This window comes from Lynx rufus, unplaced genomic scaffold (genome assembly GCF_022079265.1).
Source record: "Lynx rufus isolate CCGP_SWC_20201006 ecotype Redwood Valley unplaced genomic scaffold, mLynRuf1.p SCAF_1, whole genome shotgun sequence".
Taxonomy (NCBI): Eukaryota; Metazoa; Chordata; class Mammalia; order Carnivora; family Felidae; genus Lynx; species Lynx rufus.
This window is the reverse complement of record NW_025814823.1, coordinates 138,418,385-138,442,243: the sequence shown is the minus strand read 5'-3', so window position 1 is coordinate 138,442,243 and position 23,859 is coordinate 138,418,385. Positions and strand designations below refer to the sequence as shown.

The 23,859-nt window shown below is 42.1% G+C and overlaps 1 protein-coding gene across 1 annotated transcript in view; it reads right to left on the bottom strand.

Moving 5' to 3' along the window:
- ARHGEF28 (Rho guanine nucleotide exchange factor 28) overlaps positions 1-23,595 on the bottom strand; it is a 122,084-nt gene extending 98,489 nt beyond the window's left edge. The window contains exons 1-2 of the mRNA XM_047068626.1: positions 23,511-23,595; positions 2,747-2,868 (exon numbers count right to left, since the gene is read on the bottom strand). Coding sequence (XP_046924582.1) covers positions 2,747-2,868; positions 23,511-23,595 — 207 coding nt within the window. The remainder of the gene's footprint in view (positions 1-2,746; positions 2,869-23,510) is intronic.
- Between the last annotated feature and the right edge of the window lie 264 nt (positions 23,596-23,859).

Below are 23,859 nucleotides of genomic sequence, written 5' to 3'. Positions count from 1 at the left end.
TCTGTAGACAGCTAATGCTATGTCAATGGTGATTTCCTGATTTCAGTAACTATAGGTGCTTGGTAAGAGGATAACCATGTTTTTTAGGAAATAGACTATGAAAGACTGAGGGGTAAAAGGGCACCATATTTTTCAACTTGCCTTAAATGGTTAATATTGATGTACTTATTTTCATCATTTGCATCTAGAAACACATGCTCAGAGTATATATACCCTAAAATGTGGTAAAATATTAACATTTGGGGAATTTTGATAAAGAGTATACATGTATTCTTTGTACCAAATTATGGTTTGAAATGATGTCCAAATAAAATGGATTTTTTTCAAAGTAGTTTATATGACAGAGTAATTTGCAAAATAGTTTCTACCATGTATATCTCCTCATCAGATAGGTTGATAACTTTGAGAATTCACTGGAAAAAGCATCACAAAAAAGAGTCTCATCACAATCTAGTTAGATTTCTGTGCCAGGCTGGGGCAGATGAAAGAAATTAAACAGGATTCTTCTCAGATACTGATAGCAATTATTTCAAATATGCAGAATTTGGACTTCTTATATTATCCTTGCTATTCAAATCGATGTAGGAAAAGTGAAAGAAACCATAGAACTATGCCCCACTGACAGAGTGAACTTTGTGATTTGTATTCATACTTGTAGTTTTAGTTCTGTTTTCGTTGCACAAATCCAGCAATCCTCTGCCCCATTTCAGTTTATCGATTAGGCTATTTGAGTTCTCTTGAAATTCACCCCTCACATTACTAAAGCAATACTTATCTCAAGATCTCCCCAAACAAAATTATATCCTAACCTCATCTTTGGTTTCGGAAGTTTTGCATGCTTAATGCAAGAACACAAGTGTCCCCCACGTAATACTGAGTCATGTACAGTTTTAGCTACTTGAAGTAAAAGGAAATATTGCAGTATTCACTAAGGCTCAGAGCCAAAAGATAAGAACTCAAGTAGTATTTCATTTAAATGCTGAGAAAATACCACAACCATCAGAATCAGAATGTCGCTAGAGCATGCCGAACCCAATTTCCCTGTGTCTTCAAAGAATGTCCCCAGAACTCCCTGTTTGTCCTAAACTCTGTTTCATCCTAGATTTCTGTAACTAGGGTTGACACTCAGCTGCTTTATGCCAAAAAAAAACTATACCAGCTATTTACAACTCATTTCCATTCTCATTTATTGGTTCCGCTGTCATTGTGAGTATCATCCCAATCTCTGCCATTTATGATGTAACAATGATTTGATGTAACAATGATTTTAACACAAAAGGAAAACAACCCAAAATACTTGACTCGGGGTGAAATTGAGATCTACTAGACAGAAAAGTATGTATCACAGAAAACATCTATAAGTAATACGCATACTAACAACAACAAAAGGGGGCTCAATAAGCATATGTACGATGCACCTTTTCTCGACATTAGGTTTTGAAGTCTGTGGATAAGGCAAAAATTATATACTGTCAAAATTACCCTTGAAAATGCCTAAAATTGTCCATAAATTAGTATGCAGAGTAATCTTCAGATCTAAAACTATGTATTAATTTTCTTTTTTAATTTTTTTTTCAACGTTTATTTATTTTTGGGACAGAGAGAGACAGAGCATGAATGGGGGAGGGGCAGAGAGAGAGGGAGACACAGAATCGGAAACAGGCTCCAGGCTCTGAGCCATCAGCCCAGAGCCTGACGCAGAGCTCGAACTCCCGGACCGCGAGATCGTGACCTGGCTGAAGTCGGACGCTCAACCGACTGCGCCACCCAGGCGCCCCTGTATTAATTTTTATAAATATTAAAATCTGAGGATCATTCAAACCACATGCCTCTGTGAGATCTAACTCACCCATCTCTGCCAGAGAATAGGTGGGGCATTCTAAAGGGTTCCAACTTCCCAGGAGTATGATACCATTCTCTTTTAATATTGAAGCTATATAACCTTACCATATGTTAACAGGTGTGTTGTAAGGATTAAAGAAGTGATTTATATGGCAACATTGTATGGGGCTAGCATCAAGCTTTTGCTCATAACTGTTTCCTGGATTTGAATACAACTATTGTCGAATCAGGTTGTATACACACTGTTACTCTGAAAAGCTGTAAAGAAGATAATAGTTTCCCGGGGTGCCTGGGTAGCTGAGTTGGGTAAGCAGCTGACTTCAACCCAGGTCATGATCTCACAGTTCGTCAGTTTGAGCCCCACGTTGGACTCTGTGCTGACAGCTGGGAGTCTGGAGCCTGCTTCAGATTGTGTCAACCTCTTTTTCTCTGCCCCTCCCCTGCTCACACTGTCTCTGCCTCTCAAAAATAAATAAATGTTTAATATATATATTATGTATATATGTGTGTGTATATATATATATACATATGTATGTTTAATATATATATACGTATACATATATATATACACACATACATACATACATATGTGTATGTGTATATATATAAGCTTCCAACTGTCATTTCCTATTTTGGCTGTAAGACAAGAGCTCTCACACTCTTCTCATTTGACAGTGTCTCACAATCCCTCTCTATAGTGCTTCATGATGGGTTAATGCGTGCTGTGAATGGAAAGAAGAACTTAAGTTAAATGCTCATATGAGGAGGCTCTACTGTAGCATCACCAGGGCCACCCTCAGGCTGAAATCTTGAGAGCTGCAAACAGAAGGCTGAATATATTTCCCAGTTACTCAGCGTTTGGAAAGAGAGCAAGATCCCTCTTGTAACATCAGTCACACCTTACCTGATCTATCACCATACAGTTGGCATAAACTTCATCGCCACCATTCAGCACGTCAGAGAGCTGGCCTGCAGCAGAGAATGCTGGGGAACGCTTGGATTTTTTGAAGACATCAAAAGAGTGATCTAGCAGAAAAATGAAAATCAGACAGAAAAGAGTAGATGGAACTTATTTTACAGTCAAACTTTACCTTCTTAATCAAACCGTAAAACAACAACAAAAACAAGCGCAGATTGTGTTTTTTAAACACATTCATTCACATGTTAAGATCTACATGCATGTATTTTCTATTCTACATCCAAACCTTCCCAGTTATTTAAAGCCTACAGAACAGTACTAGATAAATATGGAGAAACCAGGCAGCAACCTCTTTGACCTCGGCTGCAGCAACTTCTTACTAGACAGGTCTCCGGAGACAAGGGGAATAAAAGCAAAAACGAACTATTGGGCGCTCATCAAGATAAAAAGCTTCTGTACAGCAAAGCAAACAATCAACAAAACTAAAAGCAACTGACAGAATGGGAGAAGATATTTGCAAATGACATATCGGAATAAGGACTAGTATCCAAAATCCATAAAGAACCCACCAAACTCCACACCCGAAAAACAAATAATCCAGTGAAGAGATGGGCAGAAGACATGAATAGATAAATATGTGCCCATTTCAAGCACTGTTTTTCCAATCAAAAGAGATTTCTATAAAATCATTAGATTTTTGCTTTCAATTTTTTTTTATTTAAAAAAAAATTTTTTTAACGTTTATTTATTTTTGAGACAGAGAGAGACAGAGCATGAACGGGGGAGGGTCAGAGAGAGGGAGACACAGAATCTGAGCTGTCAGCACAGAGCCCGATGCGGGGCTCGAACTCACGGACCGCGAGATCATGACCTGAGCCGAAGTCGGCCACTTAACTGACTGAGCCACCCAGGCGCCCCGTGCTTTCAATTTCTAACAGATTAACATTCATCTCACTTAATAGCTTGGAAGCATCAGTGCCTGAACTACAACCCCTGGATTCCACTCCAGTGTCTGGGCTCCATACCCTTTACTAACAGACCTAAAATAGTACAACGTCCAGTAGTTCTGTACAGCCTGACTGTGCACACTCTTAAAGAGAATGTTGCTATTTTAATTACAGAATTGTTTTCACTTGCTTCTATGCTCGCAGCTTTGTTACAAATAGATGAGGTTGCTTAAAGTTGAATCCCAAAGAGAACGGTGCAACCATATTTGTAGGGAACCTAAGGTTGAAGGCAATAAAACACAGTGGAGCCAGAATGCTTCATTTCCTGTGACTGTGGTTAAATTACTTATGTCCCAATACCTTAACAGAGTTTCTTCTTCTATAAAAGCTGATCTTCATCGTGCTTTCCCTGTCATAGGGTATGAGGGTTACAGGAGTTCAAACATGTAAGGCACTAAACACATGCCTAGCATTTAGCAAGAGGTCAATAAATATTAATTGTCACTGATACTATATTCCGTTATTAATAGCTACTTCAAGCATGTTCAATGTGAGATTATTGATACTAACCATAAGGTATAGTACTAATTATATTAATAATACTCTCTTAGTGCTATATTAATAATAGAACACCCATGTCTGTAAATGACTCTAATAGTGTGGATTCAAAGTTTTATTTATAGCAAATGTCATCTTCCCTGACACTCCAGCAAGTGTTCTAGAGTGGGTACAAAATGAATAGTGTTGCCATTTCACCAGAAATGGCAATGATCTCCCTGCCCGTCCTATCTGTCTCATAACATATAACCCAGGTAAGCCCATGAGAGTGCATGAGAAAATGAAAAAAAAAAAAAATTATTAACTGTCGGGCTGATGTACTAGGATAAAAAATTGTTCTTTCTTAGAAACTGCTGGATGACATTATGCAAGTGACAAAAATACATCAATTGTATGAGCCAAACGGCATCAGCTTTAGATTCTATTTCTTAACCTACCTGTTCACCACAGAAGACCAAAATGAAATTTCATCAAGCCCCCTGAGTAAATATACAGTGTAAATGGGATGCATTTTCTTACATCCATAACGTCTTCTTTTATCAATTTACTTAAATAGCTAACACACACCCACAAATTCTTCACAAGCGTAATCTTCATGATCAATTACCATACACTTTCATTGTAATTACACAAAATTTTTAAAAAAGCATGTTCCAAAGATTATAAATCAAGAACCTGACAAAACACTTTCAATGTGTTCTGAAGAAAATACCTGCTTATAGGTCATTTTACAGAATGTGTGAAAAACAATCATAAATAACACGCCCTCTAACTGCTCTAGAATGTTTTAAGTCCACACACTATAACGCACCTGGTATTTCTGCCACCACATTTGGGGGGCCGGTTATGCCCTTTTTTTAGCCACTTCTATCACCGGCAAATTTAAGACTTCATCGGTAACTAGACTAAGAACAAGACATTCAACAAAACAATTGCAAACAATTGATGGATTCTATCTTAAAAACATAGAACCAAAAGCAACAGCACCACAAATTGTGTGGTACCAGTGAATGTACTGACCAGTCACCCAAAAGCCATGTTATGAACTACCAAGAGAAAGAGCTTTGTTGTCAAAACTCTGACCCTCACTTCAAAGATGAGCAGAACTAAGAACTACTTTTGTTATCCTTGCATTCACCTTCCCCCCCCCCCGCCACCCCCCCCCAAACAAATCTATCTGGCCCTATGCAGCAGGTCAGAATGTGTAAGATCAAACCAAGCAGTAAAATAAACTCCAAGATGGCCGAGTTCCTTTGGTTACTTTGACCAAACTGGTGTTTAATTTGTTTTCTTCATAATTTGACTAGTGTTTTAGAAAACGATGTCACTTGTTAACAAAGACAGGTGCATAATCTCTTATCTCCAATTCTGAAATCGAGAAAGCTCTTAAAATCAAAACTTTTCTGTATCAATTTGGCTCACAAACATATTTGGTGCAAAATCTGACCTGAATCCATATGAGGCCATGCAGAGTTTTTATTTACCTTATCTGGTGTGAATACTCATGCATTCTGCTGCAGAAATATTACCACACTGGAGAATGGCATTGCCAGTCATATCATATATATATAAGCATTATTTCAAAAAGATCTGAAAATGCTAAATTCTAAAACCAATCTAGTCCCAGTAATTTCAAACAAGAAATGGGATCTGCTGTAAAAATTACAGCAGATATTATACCAGCATTTCCCAAGATTGTGTCATTCCTCTACCAAATTCACAATTTTGCCATAGCTACTTACTACCTGTGTTATTATATTCTCTAGTACTTGTTTTTAGATTGACTCACCTTTTTACTCTGAATACAATGATGTTTGAAAGAAACACTTAATGCTCACTATAAACAGAAAGCTAGTATTCCCCACAAAAAGCCGAAGAGAATTATACACACTAAAACCATGTAACTACCTTCTGACTGAACACAGTTGCCCATCAACGCTGACGCCGTACAAGGGCTGCTTGCTCATTGTGATGAAGGGAAATTCGCAAGGACTGGAAAGGTGGTCAAGAAGCAGTGTGCAAAATGAACTTTCTCCTTGAATCAGCAGAGCGACCAAAAGAAAAATGCAAAGCAAATACCTGCCTTATTATGTGATTCAATGCCATCTCATGTTAGGTTGGGATCCAATCTCCAAGACCAAAAGTGCCCAGGAGAACTTACCCTACACTTTGGAAAAGCTGCCTAGACCAGCTCATCATCCTGTCACTCAGGTAATGACTCCACAGAGACAATCAATCTTTGTGGGGGTTGGGGGAGGGAACATAACTGTACAAAATCAGAAGACAGTAGTGACAATGGAAAATCTGCTTCCTCTCTAGATCTCTCATCCACAATCTGCCATGTAGGTTTTCTGGGTCACTCAATGCAACAATTTAGAAGACTGACCCCTAAGACTTTTTCCACAAAGCATCCAGAGTCCCAACTTGCCAAACACTACCAAAGGATAACTGGATGTAGAAATGAACACAGGAGAACAAACCAGAAGATGACACACTTACAAGATCTCCACTCCTTTATTAACTTCAACACTAGTCACCATATCTAATGAGCTTCAAACCAGAGTAAGATTTAGTAGGAAAAAAAAAAAAGTCTTCAAAAATACTTTCAAATAATCACCAGCTACATATAGCCAAGTGGCTAATTTCTTTTTGCCTCAGTCATTTAAAGAAAAAAAAAGAAATTAAAAGAAAAAAGCTACAATAGCTTTTCTTATCTTTTCAAGATTTAAGATACATTTCATACCTTTCACTTTAGTAGCAAATTAAGAGAAAAACTGCTGCCCCAAAAAAGAACATCCTTCAGATCCTTTCTCAATTAGCATACAGAAATAATTTGCAATAAGAAAATCAGCTCTTTGTTTTAAATTAGGTTCTTTTTAAAACCGTTTTTCTTAGCAAAAAGTTAACTTTACAGTTTTGTTGATAACATTTATTTTTACTGGGTAGTAAACCCAATACTTCAAAGACTGTATACAAGGTAAGCAAAACTCGATGCCCATACAAACGGCTGCAAATTTTAACCTGGCAAAGAACAATGTACTCCAGTTTATTAAGAGCAAAGGTATTGGGCTGCTTGAATTCAAAGCCCTACTTCACCATGTATTAGCTGTGTGACCCTGGGCGAGTTACTCAACCTCTCCACACCTCCATTTCCTGATCTGTAAAACAGGTATGATAACCTATCTCCTAGGATGATCATCAGGATCAAGTGATTTAATATTTTAACTGATTGGACACGATCTGACACAAAGTAAGCCCTATATAAATGCTCGCTACTACCATACACGTAAATGAGGTTGTATGGTTTTGATACTTTACCATAGTTTTGCTTCTTTAATAATATGATGTCTACCTTGGTTATAACTCTACATGTTTAAACCAACCCTAGGAAATTGGAATCTTCAAAACATTCCATTTCCTACACGAAGAGCTTTTAAAACGTTGTAACTCCCGTACTTCAGATTTAGCTCACGTTAAGAAATTCTGCCAAGTCCATCCTGAAAATGGCAACCAAAAAACAAAGTTAAACAACTGTCTATAAGATTTACCTCCAGCAACTCAAGCATGAAAGCTCACGAAAGAGGGGAGATTATAAAAGAACAAAGAATAAAGTCAGACAATCAGAGACAGTGTTTCCCAAGAACAAAGGAAGGATTTCAGAAACTATGATGTTCCAACATGATCAAGTGGCCTTGGGCCAGGTTCTCACTGCAGAGTGCCTAGAGAATAAACACCAACGCCAAGTGGGTCCCCAGCATTCTCGTCTCCCCTTATGCTCCCTGCTCTGTAATGTGATCTATGCAACTCTACAAGGACTCCCCTGAAACAGAAGTTTGCATCAGCACTTCTTTGCTATACTAGACGCTCTGGTTTGGTAACACGAGAGACAAATGTGAATAAATGTATTTCACCCACAGGGAGGGGAGCTAGAAAGGGGGAGAGGGGGAAAAGCAGCTGCAAATAACCTCTCTTGTTTCTGATATTTACAACTACCTGCAAGTGGGCAGGGAATAGTTAATAGCACGGACCAGTGCAGGGCCTCTGCAACCTGAGTTCTAATGAAATCCAACCCTCCCTCCCTAAGCTAAGGGCCTTGCAGCTTAAGGAAAATGCGGCCCAGTTGCCTGGTTATGTAAGAGACCCACACCCAGACACGAACCAAGCCGGCTAAGGCAGCCTTTTGCAAATGTGCTGCTGACCAGGTTTGGCCCACTCTGGGGGCCCAGCTCTTGCCTGCCATGGTCAGCAGAGGGCCTCTCGGTCCCGGTATCTCTTTACATTGGCCGGGCAGGTTGGTTTCTTTCCCTCACCCATTCGTTTAACTGTGCTTTAAACCCAGCAGTTGATGCATAGAGAAGGATTTATTGAGAACGACTAACCACCATGAGATGGGTAAAGGATGTTTGAGAGTTCAGTTCCCAGCACCTCCACCCCACTGAGACTGTGCCCCCAGAACTTAGTGGTCAGTTCTCCCTGCTCACCTTATGTGACCTAAGATAGCATTTGACACAGCTCATTGCTCTTTTCCCCTCTGCCTCCAGGACAAACCTACCTTCTCTCTCTCTCTCTCACCTTTCCTTCTCAGTCTCCCTCATCTTCTAAATTTTGGCAGGTTGCAGGGTCCTAGGATCAATCGTCACATTCCCTCTGCCTTTCTCTCTCCCTCTCCCACATCCCCTGGATCATCTAACAACATGGTCTCACAGATCACTGTACAATAATGACTCCTATAGTTTCATCTCCGACCCCAACCTCTCCCCTGAATCACAACCCTGTCCTTAACATCTCCACAGAGTTGTCCAACATCCGCGAGTGCAAAAGAGAACTCCTGACTTTCTCCCTTCTCCACGTGCTCCTCACAGTGAAGGGCAACTCTGCCTTTCCTCAGAGTCACCTTGACTGTTCTCTTTCACAACCCAACAGATCCACAGTCCGGCCTTTTTTTTCCTTCCACCTCCAGCCACTGCCCTGCCAAGGTGAGTCACCACCATCTCGTGCCCAGCCCATTGCAAGATCACTGTCCCCTTAACTGGCCCCCTCGCTTCCACTTTTCTGCCCTTGACAACCTGCCCTCTGCAACATACAAAGGCAATCTCTTTACAAAGAAAACCAAATCATGTCTTGACTCTGCAAAATTCTCCAGTAGCTACCCATCTCATTTTGAGTACAAGCCAAACTTTACTCCAACCTACTGTGCCTTACTTACTAAGATGGCTCTAGGACCCACTTTAACACAGGCAGGGCGTGTCTGAGGAAGGTATATCCCCACACACGCAAGCAACTCGCAGACACCAATGGAGCGTTCTACAATCAAACTCAGTTCTGACACTGTCCGCCCAGAGATAACATCGGAATCCACAGGTTAAAGGCTCAGTCCTAGGAGACTGCTCCCCACCCCCGGTTCAACCGGATGCAAGTCCAGCTTGTCACCTATACTTCCGACCAACTAGCTATAAATGAGGTTGCCGTGAGCCCCTCTCCTTAGGTGTGATTAATTTGCCTGAGAGGTTCAAAGACCTGAGGATAGCATTTTACTAATTCAACTTCTGGTTTATTAGAAGAGAATATAACTCAGGAACAGCTACGCGGAAGAGATGCATACGGGACCTTCTATGTTCTCTCAGTGCAATGCTATCTTGACACCTCTTCCTGTTTTCCATCCAGAAGCTCTCTGAATCCTGGCCTCTTTGTCTCATTACATACACCTGATTGATTAAATCTTCGGCCATTGGTAGAATGCGTGGGTGGCTCAGTAAGTTAAAACTCTCACTTTGACTCAGGTCACGATCTCACGGTTCATGAGTTTGAGTCCCGAGTCAGGCTTTGCGCTGACAGCTGGGAGCCGGGAGCCTGGAGCCTGCTTTGGATTCTGTGTTTCCCTCTCTCTCTTCTCCTCTACAGTTCGCTCTCTCTCTCTCTCTCTCTTGCACGTGCACATGTTCTGTCTCTCAAAAATAAACAAACATTAAAAACATTTTTTTTGGCCATTGGTGACTGAACTCAATCTTCAGCCCATTTCCCCCTCCCTGGAGGCAGGGGCGGGGCTGGGGGGCACTAAAAGTTCCAACCTTCTAATCACATGGCCCATTCTCCTGGCAACTAGCCCCCAAATCTTAGGTCCAAAAGTCACGTCTTCATCACGTTCACTACTTAGGACATTCTAAGACTTTTAGGAACTCTTTGCCAGAAACAGGAGAAAGCCCAAATATGTACTTCCTACTATAAATCACAGTATCAGACTTATCCAATCTGCCCTTTCTCCATACTCACCCAACCTCTCTGAAGCCTACTGATCACTCTACTCCAGCTACACTGTCCTTGCTATTCCATGCCTCCGGCCATTTGCACTTGCTATACTCTCTACCAGGATTGTTCTTGCCCTAGATAACCAGATCCTTTGCTTCCTCACTTTCATCAGCTCTTTACTCAAATGTTATCTTATCAAACAGGCTCTCCCAGGCCATTAGGTATATAAAACAACACCTCCCCCAACCACCTGTTCTCTTTTCCCTTATACCATTAATCATCACCTAACACATTATGTATATATTATATATTGTGTTTCCTTCTACTAAAATGTAAACTCCCTCAGAACAGTGACATTGAATGCTTTCTCCACTATATCCCCAGGGCCTAGAACTATGTCAAGTACATAAGAGATACTTAATAAATATTATCTGAAGGCGTGAATACTCTTCATTAAGAAGAGAAACCTTGTACCAGGTACAACTAAGAGACTATTCCTTCCCCACCTGACAAATTTCCTCAGATTCTGGAAGTTTTCTTGCGAGCTGCTCAGCTGTTCTTGCTCTACACCTGGTTGTGAGGGGAGTATTGCTTTCTTATTTTTTCCATTCATTCCTTCATTCCCTTTTCCAACATTTACTGAGTGTCTACTGAATACCAGCCACCGTGCTACCTGTTGGGCCCAGCCCAGGTCCCTCAGCCTCCATCTCAGGCTCTTAAAAACATCTTTAAGTACAGTCATTATAGACCACTTCCCCAGGAGGTCCCCTAACCAGGCTCTAAACAGCCACGAGCTGTTCTCCTTCTCTGAGCCCTTCCTGCCCGTTCCCTCTGTGTTTTGTCCTATCTGATGTACCACACTCTGGAGACAGAAGTTTTATTTCGTTCCTCCTGGTAGGACAAGCAACTTCCTGGTGGGGGTCTGAGCTAAAAACAGATTCTCCCATTGTGCCGAACCCTGCAGGTGGCAGGCGCTTCCTGTGCAACACCATCCGACGTGCCCGTGCCCGCGGGCAGAGGCAGCCCAAGAATTCCTCTTTCTTCTCTTTATTTTAAAAACCGGGTGATCACTCTTTTATTAAAGGAACAATGGACGATCAGGCAGATTTGCAAGGTAAAGGTACTAGAAAGATCAGGGGAAAGAAAGCCAAAACATTAAAATGGAGAGAAGAAAAACACTAGGTACTCCAAGAATCAGCATCTATTAAACACCTGCTCTATAACAGGTAATTATACGAGATAACACTGCTATTACAGCTCACACTGATACGATGCTTTCTCTAAACCAGGCACTGTGTCATTTCCATTTAATGGCTCATTGGATCCTCAGAACGATCCTTTGAAACAGTACTATTTCTTATTTCCATTTTACAGAGTAAGAAACCGTGGTGCCATTTAAATAACTTCCCCAAACTAGTCAACGGCAGCTCCACGCAGGCACTCTGCTAGCTGGTTCAAAATACTTTATTTAATAACTGGGCTTACTGAGTATCCCACTTGAGCTAAATAAAATGGCATTTCAGCAATGTCTGGCATTTTCCCATCAGGAACTTTCATTAATGTGTTACAATATGACTTGTGCCTACGTGTGTTTGTTCACTTCCTGAGCCCATGCTTTCTGCCTCTGTAGATCTGCTGCCGGAATAAGACAGTCTGAGTCTCGCTGAGAAAACATTCATAGAACAGTAAGTAGAGGATTTCATTTTGTTCAGCCACACAACAACGTACAAGGTAACTGAGAGCAAGACTGGAAAGATACACGGAGATGTTAGCTGCTCTCTTCTGGGTAATGGAGTACAACAAAGTGGCTTTTAATTTCAACTCTTCACTTTCCATATTTTCTCGAGTTCTAACAGTAACGGTTTTTACACGTAAAACAAAGGAAGAAATAGGCTGTGTCTTAAAAATGTGCCGATGTGAAAGAACGGCTGCAGAATCTCAGGCAAAATACCAGGTAATCGGTAAACCGACCGTATCAGATAATACCCATGTAAATGCATTAATTGGAAGTGTTTTCTGCAGGAGTACATAGGACTGTTCTGGCCCATCTGCGAGCCCAACTCTCCCTAGCCACCTGAGATGTTATCGTGTTAGCTTTGTAGACAAGGAAGGTGAGGCCCAAAGAGAATGACTAACCCACTAAAGCTATTAAGTGACAGAACCAGAATGCAAATGGTGCCCAATGAGACAGCCTTTCTCACTGCAGCACCCTAGCCCCTGATTCCCAACTTGAAAGAGAACTTTTGCCGAATTCTGAAACTTACAGTAGCCCTTTCTGTCAATGGTCTCTGAGTGTTCCACAAGGATGAATAACACTCACCGTCCTAAGTGAAAAGGAACATTTTCAGGGCTAGACTGCCATTTATCTCCTTGCTTATTCTTCCTCTAAGTTTCTCTTAGGATTTTCCTGATATTAGTCTTGGCCTGGAAAAATCTCTTGGCCTCATCCTTCTGAGTTGGACTTGAGGTTACAGAAAAGAGCCATCCACATTCTAAAATTATCCCCAGCCCAGGAATTTCCTGTGGGTCATAATGTAAAATGAAGTTACTCAAAGATGTACGTGTACACCAAGGCATGCCTGGGAGAATGCAGGGAACCTCTATCTACCAAAATAGAGTGGTTCTAACGTTGATCCAAATGCCTACTTCATCCTCAGAACTTCCTCAGCCTCCTGGGATCCTGTGAAAGAAAAGGGAGCCCTGGGATAAGATCAGACCTCTCGACCTATTCTGTTAACAATAAGAACTGAGGACAAAAGTCAAGGGATTCCAAAGGTGCTGAGGTGAAAGCTGTTTTTCTAGCCCTCTCCCTCAGAACAACAATTTAAAAGCCTTTCTAAATAACAAGTTACAACTTGGTACTCTAAAATCAGATCCTAAAAGAAGCCCTATTCTGCTGTTCTGAAAGACCTCATTATCAAAATTATCCAAGAAGAGAATAGGCCTTTTCCTGGTCATACACCAGAGGCACGGGGTGGGGGGGGGGGGGGGATGCAGAGAAGGTTGAAGAGAGCAAGAAAACATTGTTCTTAGAGAACAGTAACAATTTTCTCCCAAATCTTTCCAAGTTCTCATTCCTAATTATAGTAACACAAAGTAGCCTTTAAGAGCACCTATGTTTATGTGTGCAAAAGCAGTTTAACTATGTAACTTTTTTCCACCCTTTCCACCCTGGCTTCTCCCAAGCTATCTGGGACATGTTCAGTCATGTGTTGTGATTAGACTTAACCAGCAATTCCTTTCCTTTTTTAAAAATTTTTATTTTTTTTTTAAGTCATCTCTACGCTCAACATGGGGCTCGGACTCGAGACCCTAAGATCAAGAGTTTCATGCTCCTCCGACTGAGCCAGCCAGGTGGCCCAGCAATTCCTTTCCTTCTTGATGTAGCTGAGGCCTAAATCAAGTTAGTCTACACAAAGGAGCACTAAGTAAACCGAAGGGGAACAACAGGAGCACATCATACAACCACCAGGACAGAAGTGAAAGACGTCAAATAAACTGGCAGGACTTTGACAAGACCTTTCCTGTTAACTGTAGAGAAAAAATACAAACTAACTGATCAGGAAGATGCTCCTATATGTCATCATCACAAGAAACCCTATGAATAATTCATATCCTGGATTATCTTATAGAAAAAAAAAACCAATGGCACATAAAAATGATTATATCCACTTCAGAAGTCACAGGGAGCTCCAATTCTCCAGCACCCATCTGTAGAGCTATGTGTTTTTGCCCCACTTAACATCCCCAAAAGTAACTAAGTTCCACTACCAAAAAGGAACTATGTTAATGAAATGGAGAATTCTCCACTAAAACGTAAATCCTTTCACTTTTGGGGGAGATGAACGACATTAGTTTCAGGTGAATAACAAGGATTTGATATTTGTATATATTGCAAAATGCTCACAATAAGTCCAGTTAACATCCATCGTCATACACATATTTTTTCTTGTGATGAGAACTTTTAAAATCTACTCTCTTACCAGCTTCCAAATACCTCTCACTTATTTTTGTGTGCTCAACAACAACATGTCGATTGAATGAATGAATCCATCAATCAATCAATGATGAAAGCCAAGCACTGCTTGGCATTCCTCCTAACTGTTCTGGGTTTCTCCCAGATGGGAAACTCTACTTGATTTCCGAAAGGATTCAGAATCCTGAGCAACTCTGGAAACCTCTGGGTAAATTAGTATGAATGATAGCTGGATATGACATTTGTTAGAATTCATAACGGGGTTTTCATTGGCAGGGACAAAAGAGATCAAAGAAATGAGACATGTGGTTTCCTTGCCTGGGGGGAACTCAGCGTTGATGGGCTTTCGTACTTCCACATGGGGCTCTGAAGGAGACCACCTTGCAGACTGCCCCACACCATCACAAGGGAAACCACTGCCAAGAACACTTAGTGGGAGAGTGAGGTCAGGCAGCAGGGCCAGCTTTCCCGAGCTGCTCCCACTTGCCTAAGTGGGGGGAATGGGTCCCTAAGATCCTACAGGCCTGTGAGAGGAGTATTAATGGCTGAGTAGAGTACTTGTGGCTTGCCACGGACCAGCCAAGGCACCAAGGAAAGGACCCTGGAGCAGATATCTCTAGAGGAACACCCGAGCCAGCAGCCCGGGACAGAGATCCCAAGTTTTATATAGTATAACAAGGGTGAGGCCAAGTCAGTGAAGGAGAAGTCACCAGGAGAAATCTAGACTAACACCAGGGAGAGGATACAGTTGCAGAACATTGGTCAAAGATGTCATGGCACCCCATAAAAAACATTCATGCCTTAGGGAAGAGCCCAGGCCAGCAGATCTGTAGCAGATACCAGGAGGACACACGGGACATTCAAAAATTAGGCCTCTTCTAAATGCCCCCATCCTCACCAGAAAAATCACATTCTATAGCAGCTTGGCCAGAAAGAGGAGGATCAGAAAGAAATTGGATAAACTGGATATTTTACTTGGAGAGACTGAACAGCAAAAATAATGGTTTCTATTATTGCATCATACCAAGTTTTCTGTATTAGACTAAAATACATCCTTTCCCCTCCCCACCGTCTGGAGTATAGGACTTCATAACAATATCAGATCTATTACAGGCAAAATAAAGGAACCAAGACAAAATGAAAAAGTATCTGAGTATAGTGTGAGTAAATCTGTGCCAAAATATGCTTTAAATATTTACTGCCTGCTTTCTGTGATCCAAGCAGTAGAGTTGTGAAAACAGGTCACCCGGCTCTGTCCTAAAGGAATTCACTGTCTTAGCGCGAGACATTCAATACTAGCTGCAACGCACTAATGAAGGGGCTATTATAAAAACATGCAAAAGCCAAAGTGGCAAGGATAAGTTTACTGCAGCATCATTCGTAATAGCCAAATTGTGGAAGCAGCCCAGCTGTCCATTAGTTGATGAATGGATAAAGAAGATGTGCTGTATATACATAATGACTATCACTCAGCCATTAAAAAGAATGAAATCTTGTCATTTGGAACAACATGGATGGAGCAAGGGGTTATAATCCTTAGCAAAGAAAGTCAGAGAAAGACAAATGCCATGTGAACTCGCTCATATGTGAAATCTGAGAAACAAAATAAATGAGTGAAGGAACAAAAACGACAGACAAATCAAGAAACAGACTCCACAGGGCACCTGGGTGGCTCAATGGGTTAAGTGTCTGACTCTTGATTTCAGCCCAGGTCATGATCTCATGGTTCATGGAATCAAACCCAGTATCAGGCTCTGTGCTAACAGTGAGGAGCCTGCTTAGAAATCTCTTACTCCCTCTCTCTGCCCCTCTCTCTGCCCCTCTCTCTCTCTCTCTCTCTCTCTCACATACACACACAAAAAAATACATGAAAGAAAGAAAGAAAGAAAGAAAGAAAGAAAGAAAGAAAGAAAGAAAGAAAGAAAGGAAGGAAGGAAGAAAGAGAGTTCTAACTACAGAGAACCAACCGATGGTTACCAGAGGGGAGGTGGATGGATGGATGGGGGAAATAGGAGATGGGGATTAAAGAGTACACTTATCATAATGAGAAAATAAATTCTAAAAATTTTTAAGAAGAATGATGAACTCAGGGAATTCAGAGGTCTTGCAGAAAACAAAAAAAACCCTTCAAGCTGTGTCTTACAGAACGAGTTGAGAGATTACATACATAATCTCATAAAAATAAAAGAGGGAGAGAGAAGATTTACTGAAAGCATGTGAGGACATGTCACAGAACCAAGGGAATTTAACAACCAAGCCTTGAGAGGGAGGCACCTGGGCCACAACAGGACCTCAGAGAAGAGAGCAAGGGCCTGGAACCTAGCAGGACCTTATCATGCAACTGCTTCTCTCTTTACACATAGTCCTTAGGGTTTCCTCCTACCACAGACTGCTTTCTCCCAGCAAACAGCCTCTACTCCCACCTTCTAGCACTGCCTCTCCTGAAAGGCGCTATGTCCCTCCTAACCCCAATCTGAAGAATCCCAAAGAGGGACTCTCAGTGACCAAGGAGAGGTGCTATGATTGGTTCAGTCTGAGTGGGATGATGCCCAGCCCACCGCATCGAAGAAGGCAAGATCACATGAGAAGATGCCAGCATCATTTGGACCTATGGCCAGAGCAGTGGAGGGGCCACCCTCGAAATAATCTGAATGTTCAGCAAAGGGAAGGAGGACGGTAGGCAGACAAGAATAATTATCTAGGCCAATGCAACATTTGCCGTCACTCTTCATGTCCATAACCCCAGGAGTCAACAGTGTATGGGTCTGGGATATGTTCCATCACTTTAATACATTCTTTGTAGTCTGACTCTGCCCCTTTGGAGGGACCACTTACCTATTAAAACCCCACCAGGTCACCACAGGCTATTAAAATGACAGCCCTTTCAAACCAACATCCCTCAGCTTGAACTGCTCTCTTTGCCTTGAACTTCAACAGTAATTTTTCCTGACTTCTATGGGATTTATCACTTTCTGCCTTAATATATCTGAATAAACAACTACTAGTTCTTGCCCCAAAGTTCAGAGGTAGGGAGGAGTCCCTAACCATGGGGTAATAAATTGGAATAGTTCCTCCCTTCTACTTACAGGGATTAGTGTAGAAATCACCTCGCCCAAGAATTTAAACCACCCCCCCAAAAAAAGAAAAAAAAATCAGTTTCAAATATGTGGCCAAGTATTTGTTTAACTAAAGGGAGCCATGAGGCTCCCTATGTTGTTTGGCAAGGGGCTCGTAACTGGCATCCTTTCCTCTGCCGACCAAGGTTTCCAAGCAGACTCTGAAATTAAAACCGCCCTGCTCTCCAGTTAGACAGTATCTTCATTGTGAACCAACAAAATCTTAGCAGGTTATGTCACCTTCAATAAAATGTTTCTCTTCCTCAATAAGGATTTCTGTGGTGACTTATTCCCCTGATGGTGGTCAGGCATCCTTTTGGGGAATTCCAGAACTGAAAACACACAGGCACACGGAAGTCTACACGTATGTTCAAAGAAACTTCGTGAAAGGAAGAAAGGAAAACATGGACCAGAATGAGTAAGGCCGTGATATCCAAGTCATTCGCCTTTAAAAATTACCTTTCAACCTGTTGAAATGTCATCATACTTTGAACACTCACTGCATCAGGGGATTATTTTTCAGGCTATGTACCTGCCCTCCTCAATGAGCTCACAGGAAAGGCCCAAACAGTGCTGGGATGATTCTGTCTCCATTGCCAGCAAACTCACTCCCTCTAACTTCATCTTTCTGTCTGAGACAAACCTGTGAACTTTCCAGGACACACTGGAAGCTCCCCCATCCCATCCTCTTCTCAAGGCACCCTGCCTCTTTCTCTCCTCAGCCCAGCACCCAGCGCGGCACACATCTGTTCATCTCTTCCCACCCAAACGACAATGTGTGGCACTGCTATATGCATAAGGGAACGGATCTACGAAGACGTAGAAACTCCTCTACCACTTTGCTCCTCCCAGGTTTTCACTGCTACTTCTCTTTCTAGTCAATGATTCACAGAAGAGGGAGTAGCTAATATGGCGAGACAAAATGGCACCCTTTGAATGTAGGGAGCTACTCACGGAAGTTCTCCTCCACCAAGAGGGGTACAACAACCCAAGAGGAACAAAACCTCTCAAGTCAATGTCCTTGATGTAGGACTGGCTCTTCACTTATTAGCTCTGATCTTGGACCCCTCATTTCCCTACTGTGAGCGTCACAGCCCCCAACAAATAAATGAAGCAGATAACTGCACCTATTTAACATACAGATCTTTTACAAACTAAGTCGCATGAAAAACACTTTATCTGGACATCACTTGTGTATTCACTCTCCTTTTTCCACCATTGGTTACTGTTCCCTGCACTTCCCAGCACAGCCACAGGAATAACTTTAAAACTCATTGAGCTTCAGTTTCCTCGCTTGGAAGCCAGATGTAGTAGCCACCTTACAGAGTTATTTCGAGAATCAGGTATCATTTATGTAGGGCGCCTACCACAGCTTAGTTAACAGTGGCTATGATGATTAATTAAGTGCCACACAAATCTTATTTTGACTATAGCTACAGAAAACATGGTACTGTCTAAGCTCTCCAAGGCTGTGAAGCTTTCTGATAGGCACTGCCTCCTTTGGCAACGCCAGACCAGTTTTTCACGAGCAAACAGGGGGGCAAAAGCCCTCTTTCATACTTTGTGTAATTAGAGAGGCACAGGACATAGGCTGGAGTAGGAGAGTGTGACAGAAGTTGCCTAAGTGGATGAAACGCACAAAGAACAGTTGAACATTTTCTGGGCCCTGGTGATGCGAATTAAAGAATACATCTTAAAGACTGAAGAATAATTATGGTTAACTTAGGTAAGGTCCAATCCCTGGATTTTTTCACCTTTGATTTATAAACATTAATTTCCTTGGTTCAATCTCCTACCGAAACCAACGAAACAAGAGTCCAGGCATTCCTCGAGTCTCTGAAGCAGAACGGTCAAGGATTCTAGCCCACCCCAATCATTAACCACACGGCTCCCAGTACAGCCTGTCCTGGTCATGAAATGACAAGGGGCAACTTTCAAGAATCCCAGGATACTTCTGAGGCAGCTTGTTTTTTAAATGCTTTCACCCTCTGCTTACGTCGTCACATTCCCTTCTAGACGTGGCCATTTCCAAAGGTACTGCTTCTAAGTTAGTCCTTTTCTCTTCCATGCTGACAGCATGAGGGGAAGAAAGCACTATATTCACTTTTCAGTGGATGTAGGTATTGGTGGGTTTCTGCTCATCTCGCTTTCCTGTTTTTACCAAACCTTCTTTATTTTCCCAGCTCTCTGAACAAGCCAGGAATGTGTATGTGTGTCTATTAGAGAATGGTGATAATAAGGACAAGATGGAGTGTTAAAAGACAGAATACTAACTAGGGGGATCAGGACAGAGAAATCAGAGTGAATAAAAGAAACTATTTCTGGGGTGCCTGGGTGGCTCACTTGGTTAAGCAGCCAACTTCGGCTCAGGTCATGGTCTCATGGTTCACGAGTTCAAGCCCTGCATCGGGCTTTGTGCTGACACCTCAGAGCCTGGAGCCTGCTTCACATTCTAGGTCTTTCTCTCTCTCTCTCCTCTCTCTCTCTTTCTCTCTCTCTGCTCCTTCCCTGCTTGTGCAGTCTATCTCAAAATAAATATTTACCAAAAAAAAAAAAAAAAAACAGTATTACCAACAAAATACGAGAAGTTTGCTAATAAGGCAGAAATCCCAAGTCTCCAAACCTCCATCCTGACCTCCCAAGTGACCAGAACTTAGCTTCTAAGAATGATGTCGGTGATAACTAGAAGAAAGAGCAAGAAATACAAGCCACCTTAGTTTTAAAGACCGATGATAATTAGGTCACCCTACAAGAGACCAGAGACCACAGTTCTGGCACAAACAGGCCACTGGGCTGAAAAAAATCCAGTTTCCTGGTGTTTCTTCCAGTATACAGACATAGCATGCCCAGGTGTTGTGAGATGTGCCATCCATCCTTAGTGCTAAGATCCCTGTAAGCAGGGACAGTACCTGTCGGGTTCACCACTTTGCCCCACCTTCTACGACAATGCCTGCTATTCTGGAAATGCCTGTTGAGCACATAATTCTCCATCACTTCACCTCTTTGGGCCCATAACCCTCATCTATAAAGCGAGGCAGGGAGACCAGGTCACCTCTAAGTCATATGGTTCTGGGACTCTGTCGAGCCAACATTGCAGTGTGACCAAACCCACTCTTCACAACTAGGCCGTCATCATTTAAGTGTATTTATTTTGAGAGAGAGAGAGAGAGCGCGAGCGAGCGAGCATGCACACATGCACAAGCAGGGGAAAGGCACAGAAAGAATCCCAAGCAGACTCTGCACTAACAGCACAGAGCCCGACATGGGTACGTGATCTCACAAACCATGAGATCATGACCTGAACTGAAATCAAGAGTTGGATGCTTAACCAACTCAGCCACCCAGGCGCCCATGGGCCATCATCATTTAATGAAAAAAGCAAGCAGGAGACACAGACGATTCTCTGCTATCAATTTTATTTCCACTTGTCATTTATTATCTGCAAGTAGTTTATGATTTTTGAATCCCAAGTACCAGCTTTCACTTTAACTGAGTTTAACATAGCTATGTTGTGACTTTTTGCTGTACCTCACACTGGCTGTGTTCCAATTTTAGATTTCAAAGGGCAGCGTGATTAATGTGTGCCCTGCACCCCCAGTGGACTCACAAACTTCTCCATCGGCCTCCTCATCGTTAATCCCACATCTCTCCCGGTTGTGAGGCTATGCAGGTCCCCAGAAACACAGACATCCACTCAGTCTGCCAGGCACAAAAACATACGAAGATTATTCCCCAAGCTGGAATGAGGTTAAATGAGCACAAAGATCTAATAATCCTACAGAACAGCAACCTGCCTTCAAGCAGTTCTCACCATACCAGAGTAACGCTCCCAAGAATTAATGACATAGTGTATCTCCCCACTTTAAGTAATTTAGAAGTTTATAAAAATTATTCGGGGTGGTGGGGGGCGCTTGGGTGGCTCAGTCAGTTAAGCATCCGACTTCGGCTCAGGTCATAATCTCACAGTTTGTGAGTTGGAGCCCCACATCGGGCTCTGTGCTGACAGCTCAGAGCCTGGAGCCTGCTTCACATCCTGTGTCTCCCTGTCTCTCTGCCCCTGTCCAGCTCACTCTGTCTCTCTCAAAAATAAACATGAAAAACATTTTTTAATTATTTGGAAGTAATTTCAAACTTCCAGACAAGTTAGAAAAACAGCACAAAGAACACCATTATATTATCGTTACCCAGATTTACCTATTGTTAACATTTTACTCCATTTTCTGTATATGCCTGAGCTTGCTTTTACATGCACGTGCTTGTGCTCTCTCTTAGGTAAAGTTTTTCCTCCTGAACGATTTAATGGTAAGTTGCATTTATCATGGTCCCTTGCCCCAAAGAAGAAATTAAGTTTTAAAACTCAAACAGAAAAGTGGAATGTTGTACAACAGTTTTTTGTTTTTTTTTTTTAAATTTAACGTTTATTTATTTTTGAGACAGAGAGAGACAGAGCATGAACAGGGGAGGGTCAGAGAGAGGGAGACACAGAATCTGAAACAGGCCCCAGGCTCTGAGCTGTCAGCACAGAGCCCGACGCGGGGCTCGAACTCACGGACCGCGAGATCATGACCTGAGCCGAAGTCGGCCGCTTAACCGACTGAGCCACCCAGGCGCCCCTGTACAACAGTTTTTAAGTCCCCAGTACGAGATTTTCAAGGATGGTAGCAGAGCCGTAAGGGGACTTTGTTAAGGTTGAGGCTTTCTACCACCCCTGGATGTCTAACCAATGTTAATCCTGAGGGTGGCCTTGACCCCAGCCAAAGAGAAAGGGGACACACACACACACACACACACACACACACACACAATATCACCCCTCTATTTTATTTTAGAAGGAAAAAGGTCCTTGAGGCAAACCAGCTATGTTGACAACTGCCAGCCTCCATTTTTCTCAGCAAAAATTTGCCCAGGGTGATTCCGTAGGTCACCCTGTTCTAGAGAATACAGAATTCTGCTCCCTAACAATGCTACAGGGACAGTCCACTTTCAGAAACAGCTCTTCTGCCTTCAAGCTCATGAAAATGTTCCCTTGTCCTTGAATTAAAAACATAACCACATAACTCCCCACATAAGATAAGGGGCAGAATGGAGGACTACCTTTCCTGCTCTGGTAAACCTCAGAAAACAACAGGGCCGGGGATGGTGCAGTAAATACTCAGGATACCTCACTGCACCCTAACACTAACTTGTCCCTTGATTTCCAAGGACTGTACGATAAGAATGAGTTGCAAGGGGGAATAAGTGGTATAAACTGACTGCGTTATTAATCATGCTACAAATAAATGACTTTTCCTCCGACAGTACAGCGTTTTGTACTCATGGTAATTACTAATAAACTTTTTAATGTAGGACTATATCCCCTGGAGATACACAGGCTTTCTTGTTTAAATCGCTTCCTTAAAATCCCTTTCTTAGAACGACTATCAAATCAACAGTATAAAATGGAACACTTTTCTTAGGTAAAGAATTAAAAACAAACACAAACAAAAAAACCACCCACTTGAAAACAAACACCAAAGAAGCAGAAACTGGATACTGAATATGTACACAGTTCTTTAAATCAACAGGACTCTCCATTATCAAGGTAACTCCAAGGTAACTCCGATAAAGTGAGTCTGAAACAGTTACCTTGTACTAAACTCCCCCCAAGCACTTTTTTTTTTAAAAAAGAGAAGTGCACGTGCATAATTCAGCACAAAGGCAGAGTCAAAGTGAAAGGAACCTAAGAACCAGCAGGTTTACCTCAGAAGCCTATCTGCAAAGTATTTTGAGAGTTAGAGTTTTATAAAGACATGTATAAACTTGCAGTTCATCAGACAACAGCCTGGCAAAGCAATGAGGAAAAGAAAGGTAAGAATACGAAAACCCCTGGCGTGGCTCTGAGGGAAATAAAAGATTCCGGGATCTACCTTGCTTGGACGCCCTCCGCTGAATCTTCATTTTGGGGAAGGAAGGCCATGAGTAGTTAAAGGGGGAGTCCGAGTCCGAATCCATCTTTTTGTTTTGCTTAAATCAACAGATTCAACAGGAGAGACTCAGGAAGAACTGTGGGCGTCCCCCGCCAGGAGGCGAGTCTATCGTGTGATGTCAAAGGAAGGAATGGGGCTGGGTGAAAAGCTCCCGAACACGGGGAGGGAGAGGCAATAAACGTTTTGCTTCCTTCAGGCGTCCAGGCATGTAGACTGAGAAGGAGGCTGTAAATATTAAAGCCAAACGAAGGAAGTGAAAAAGGAGAGAGAGGCAGCTAAGGGTTGTACT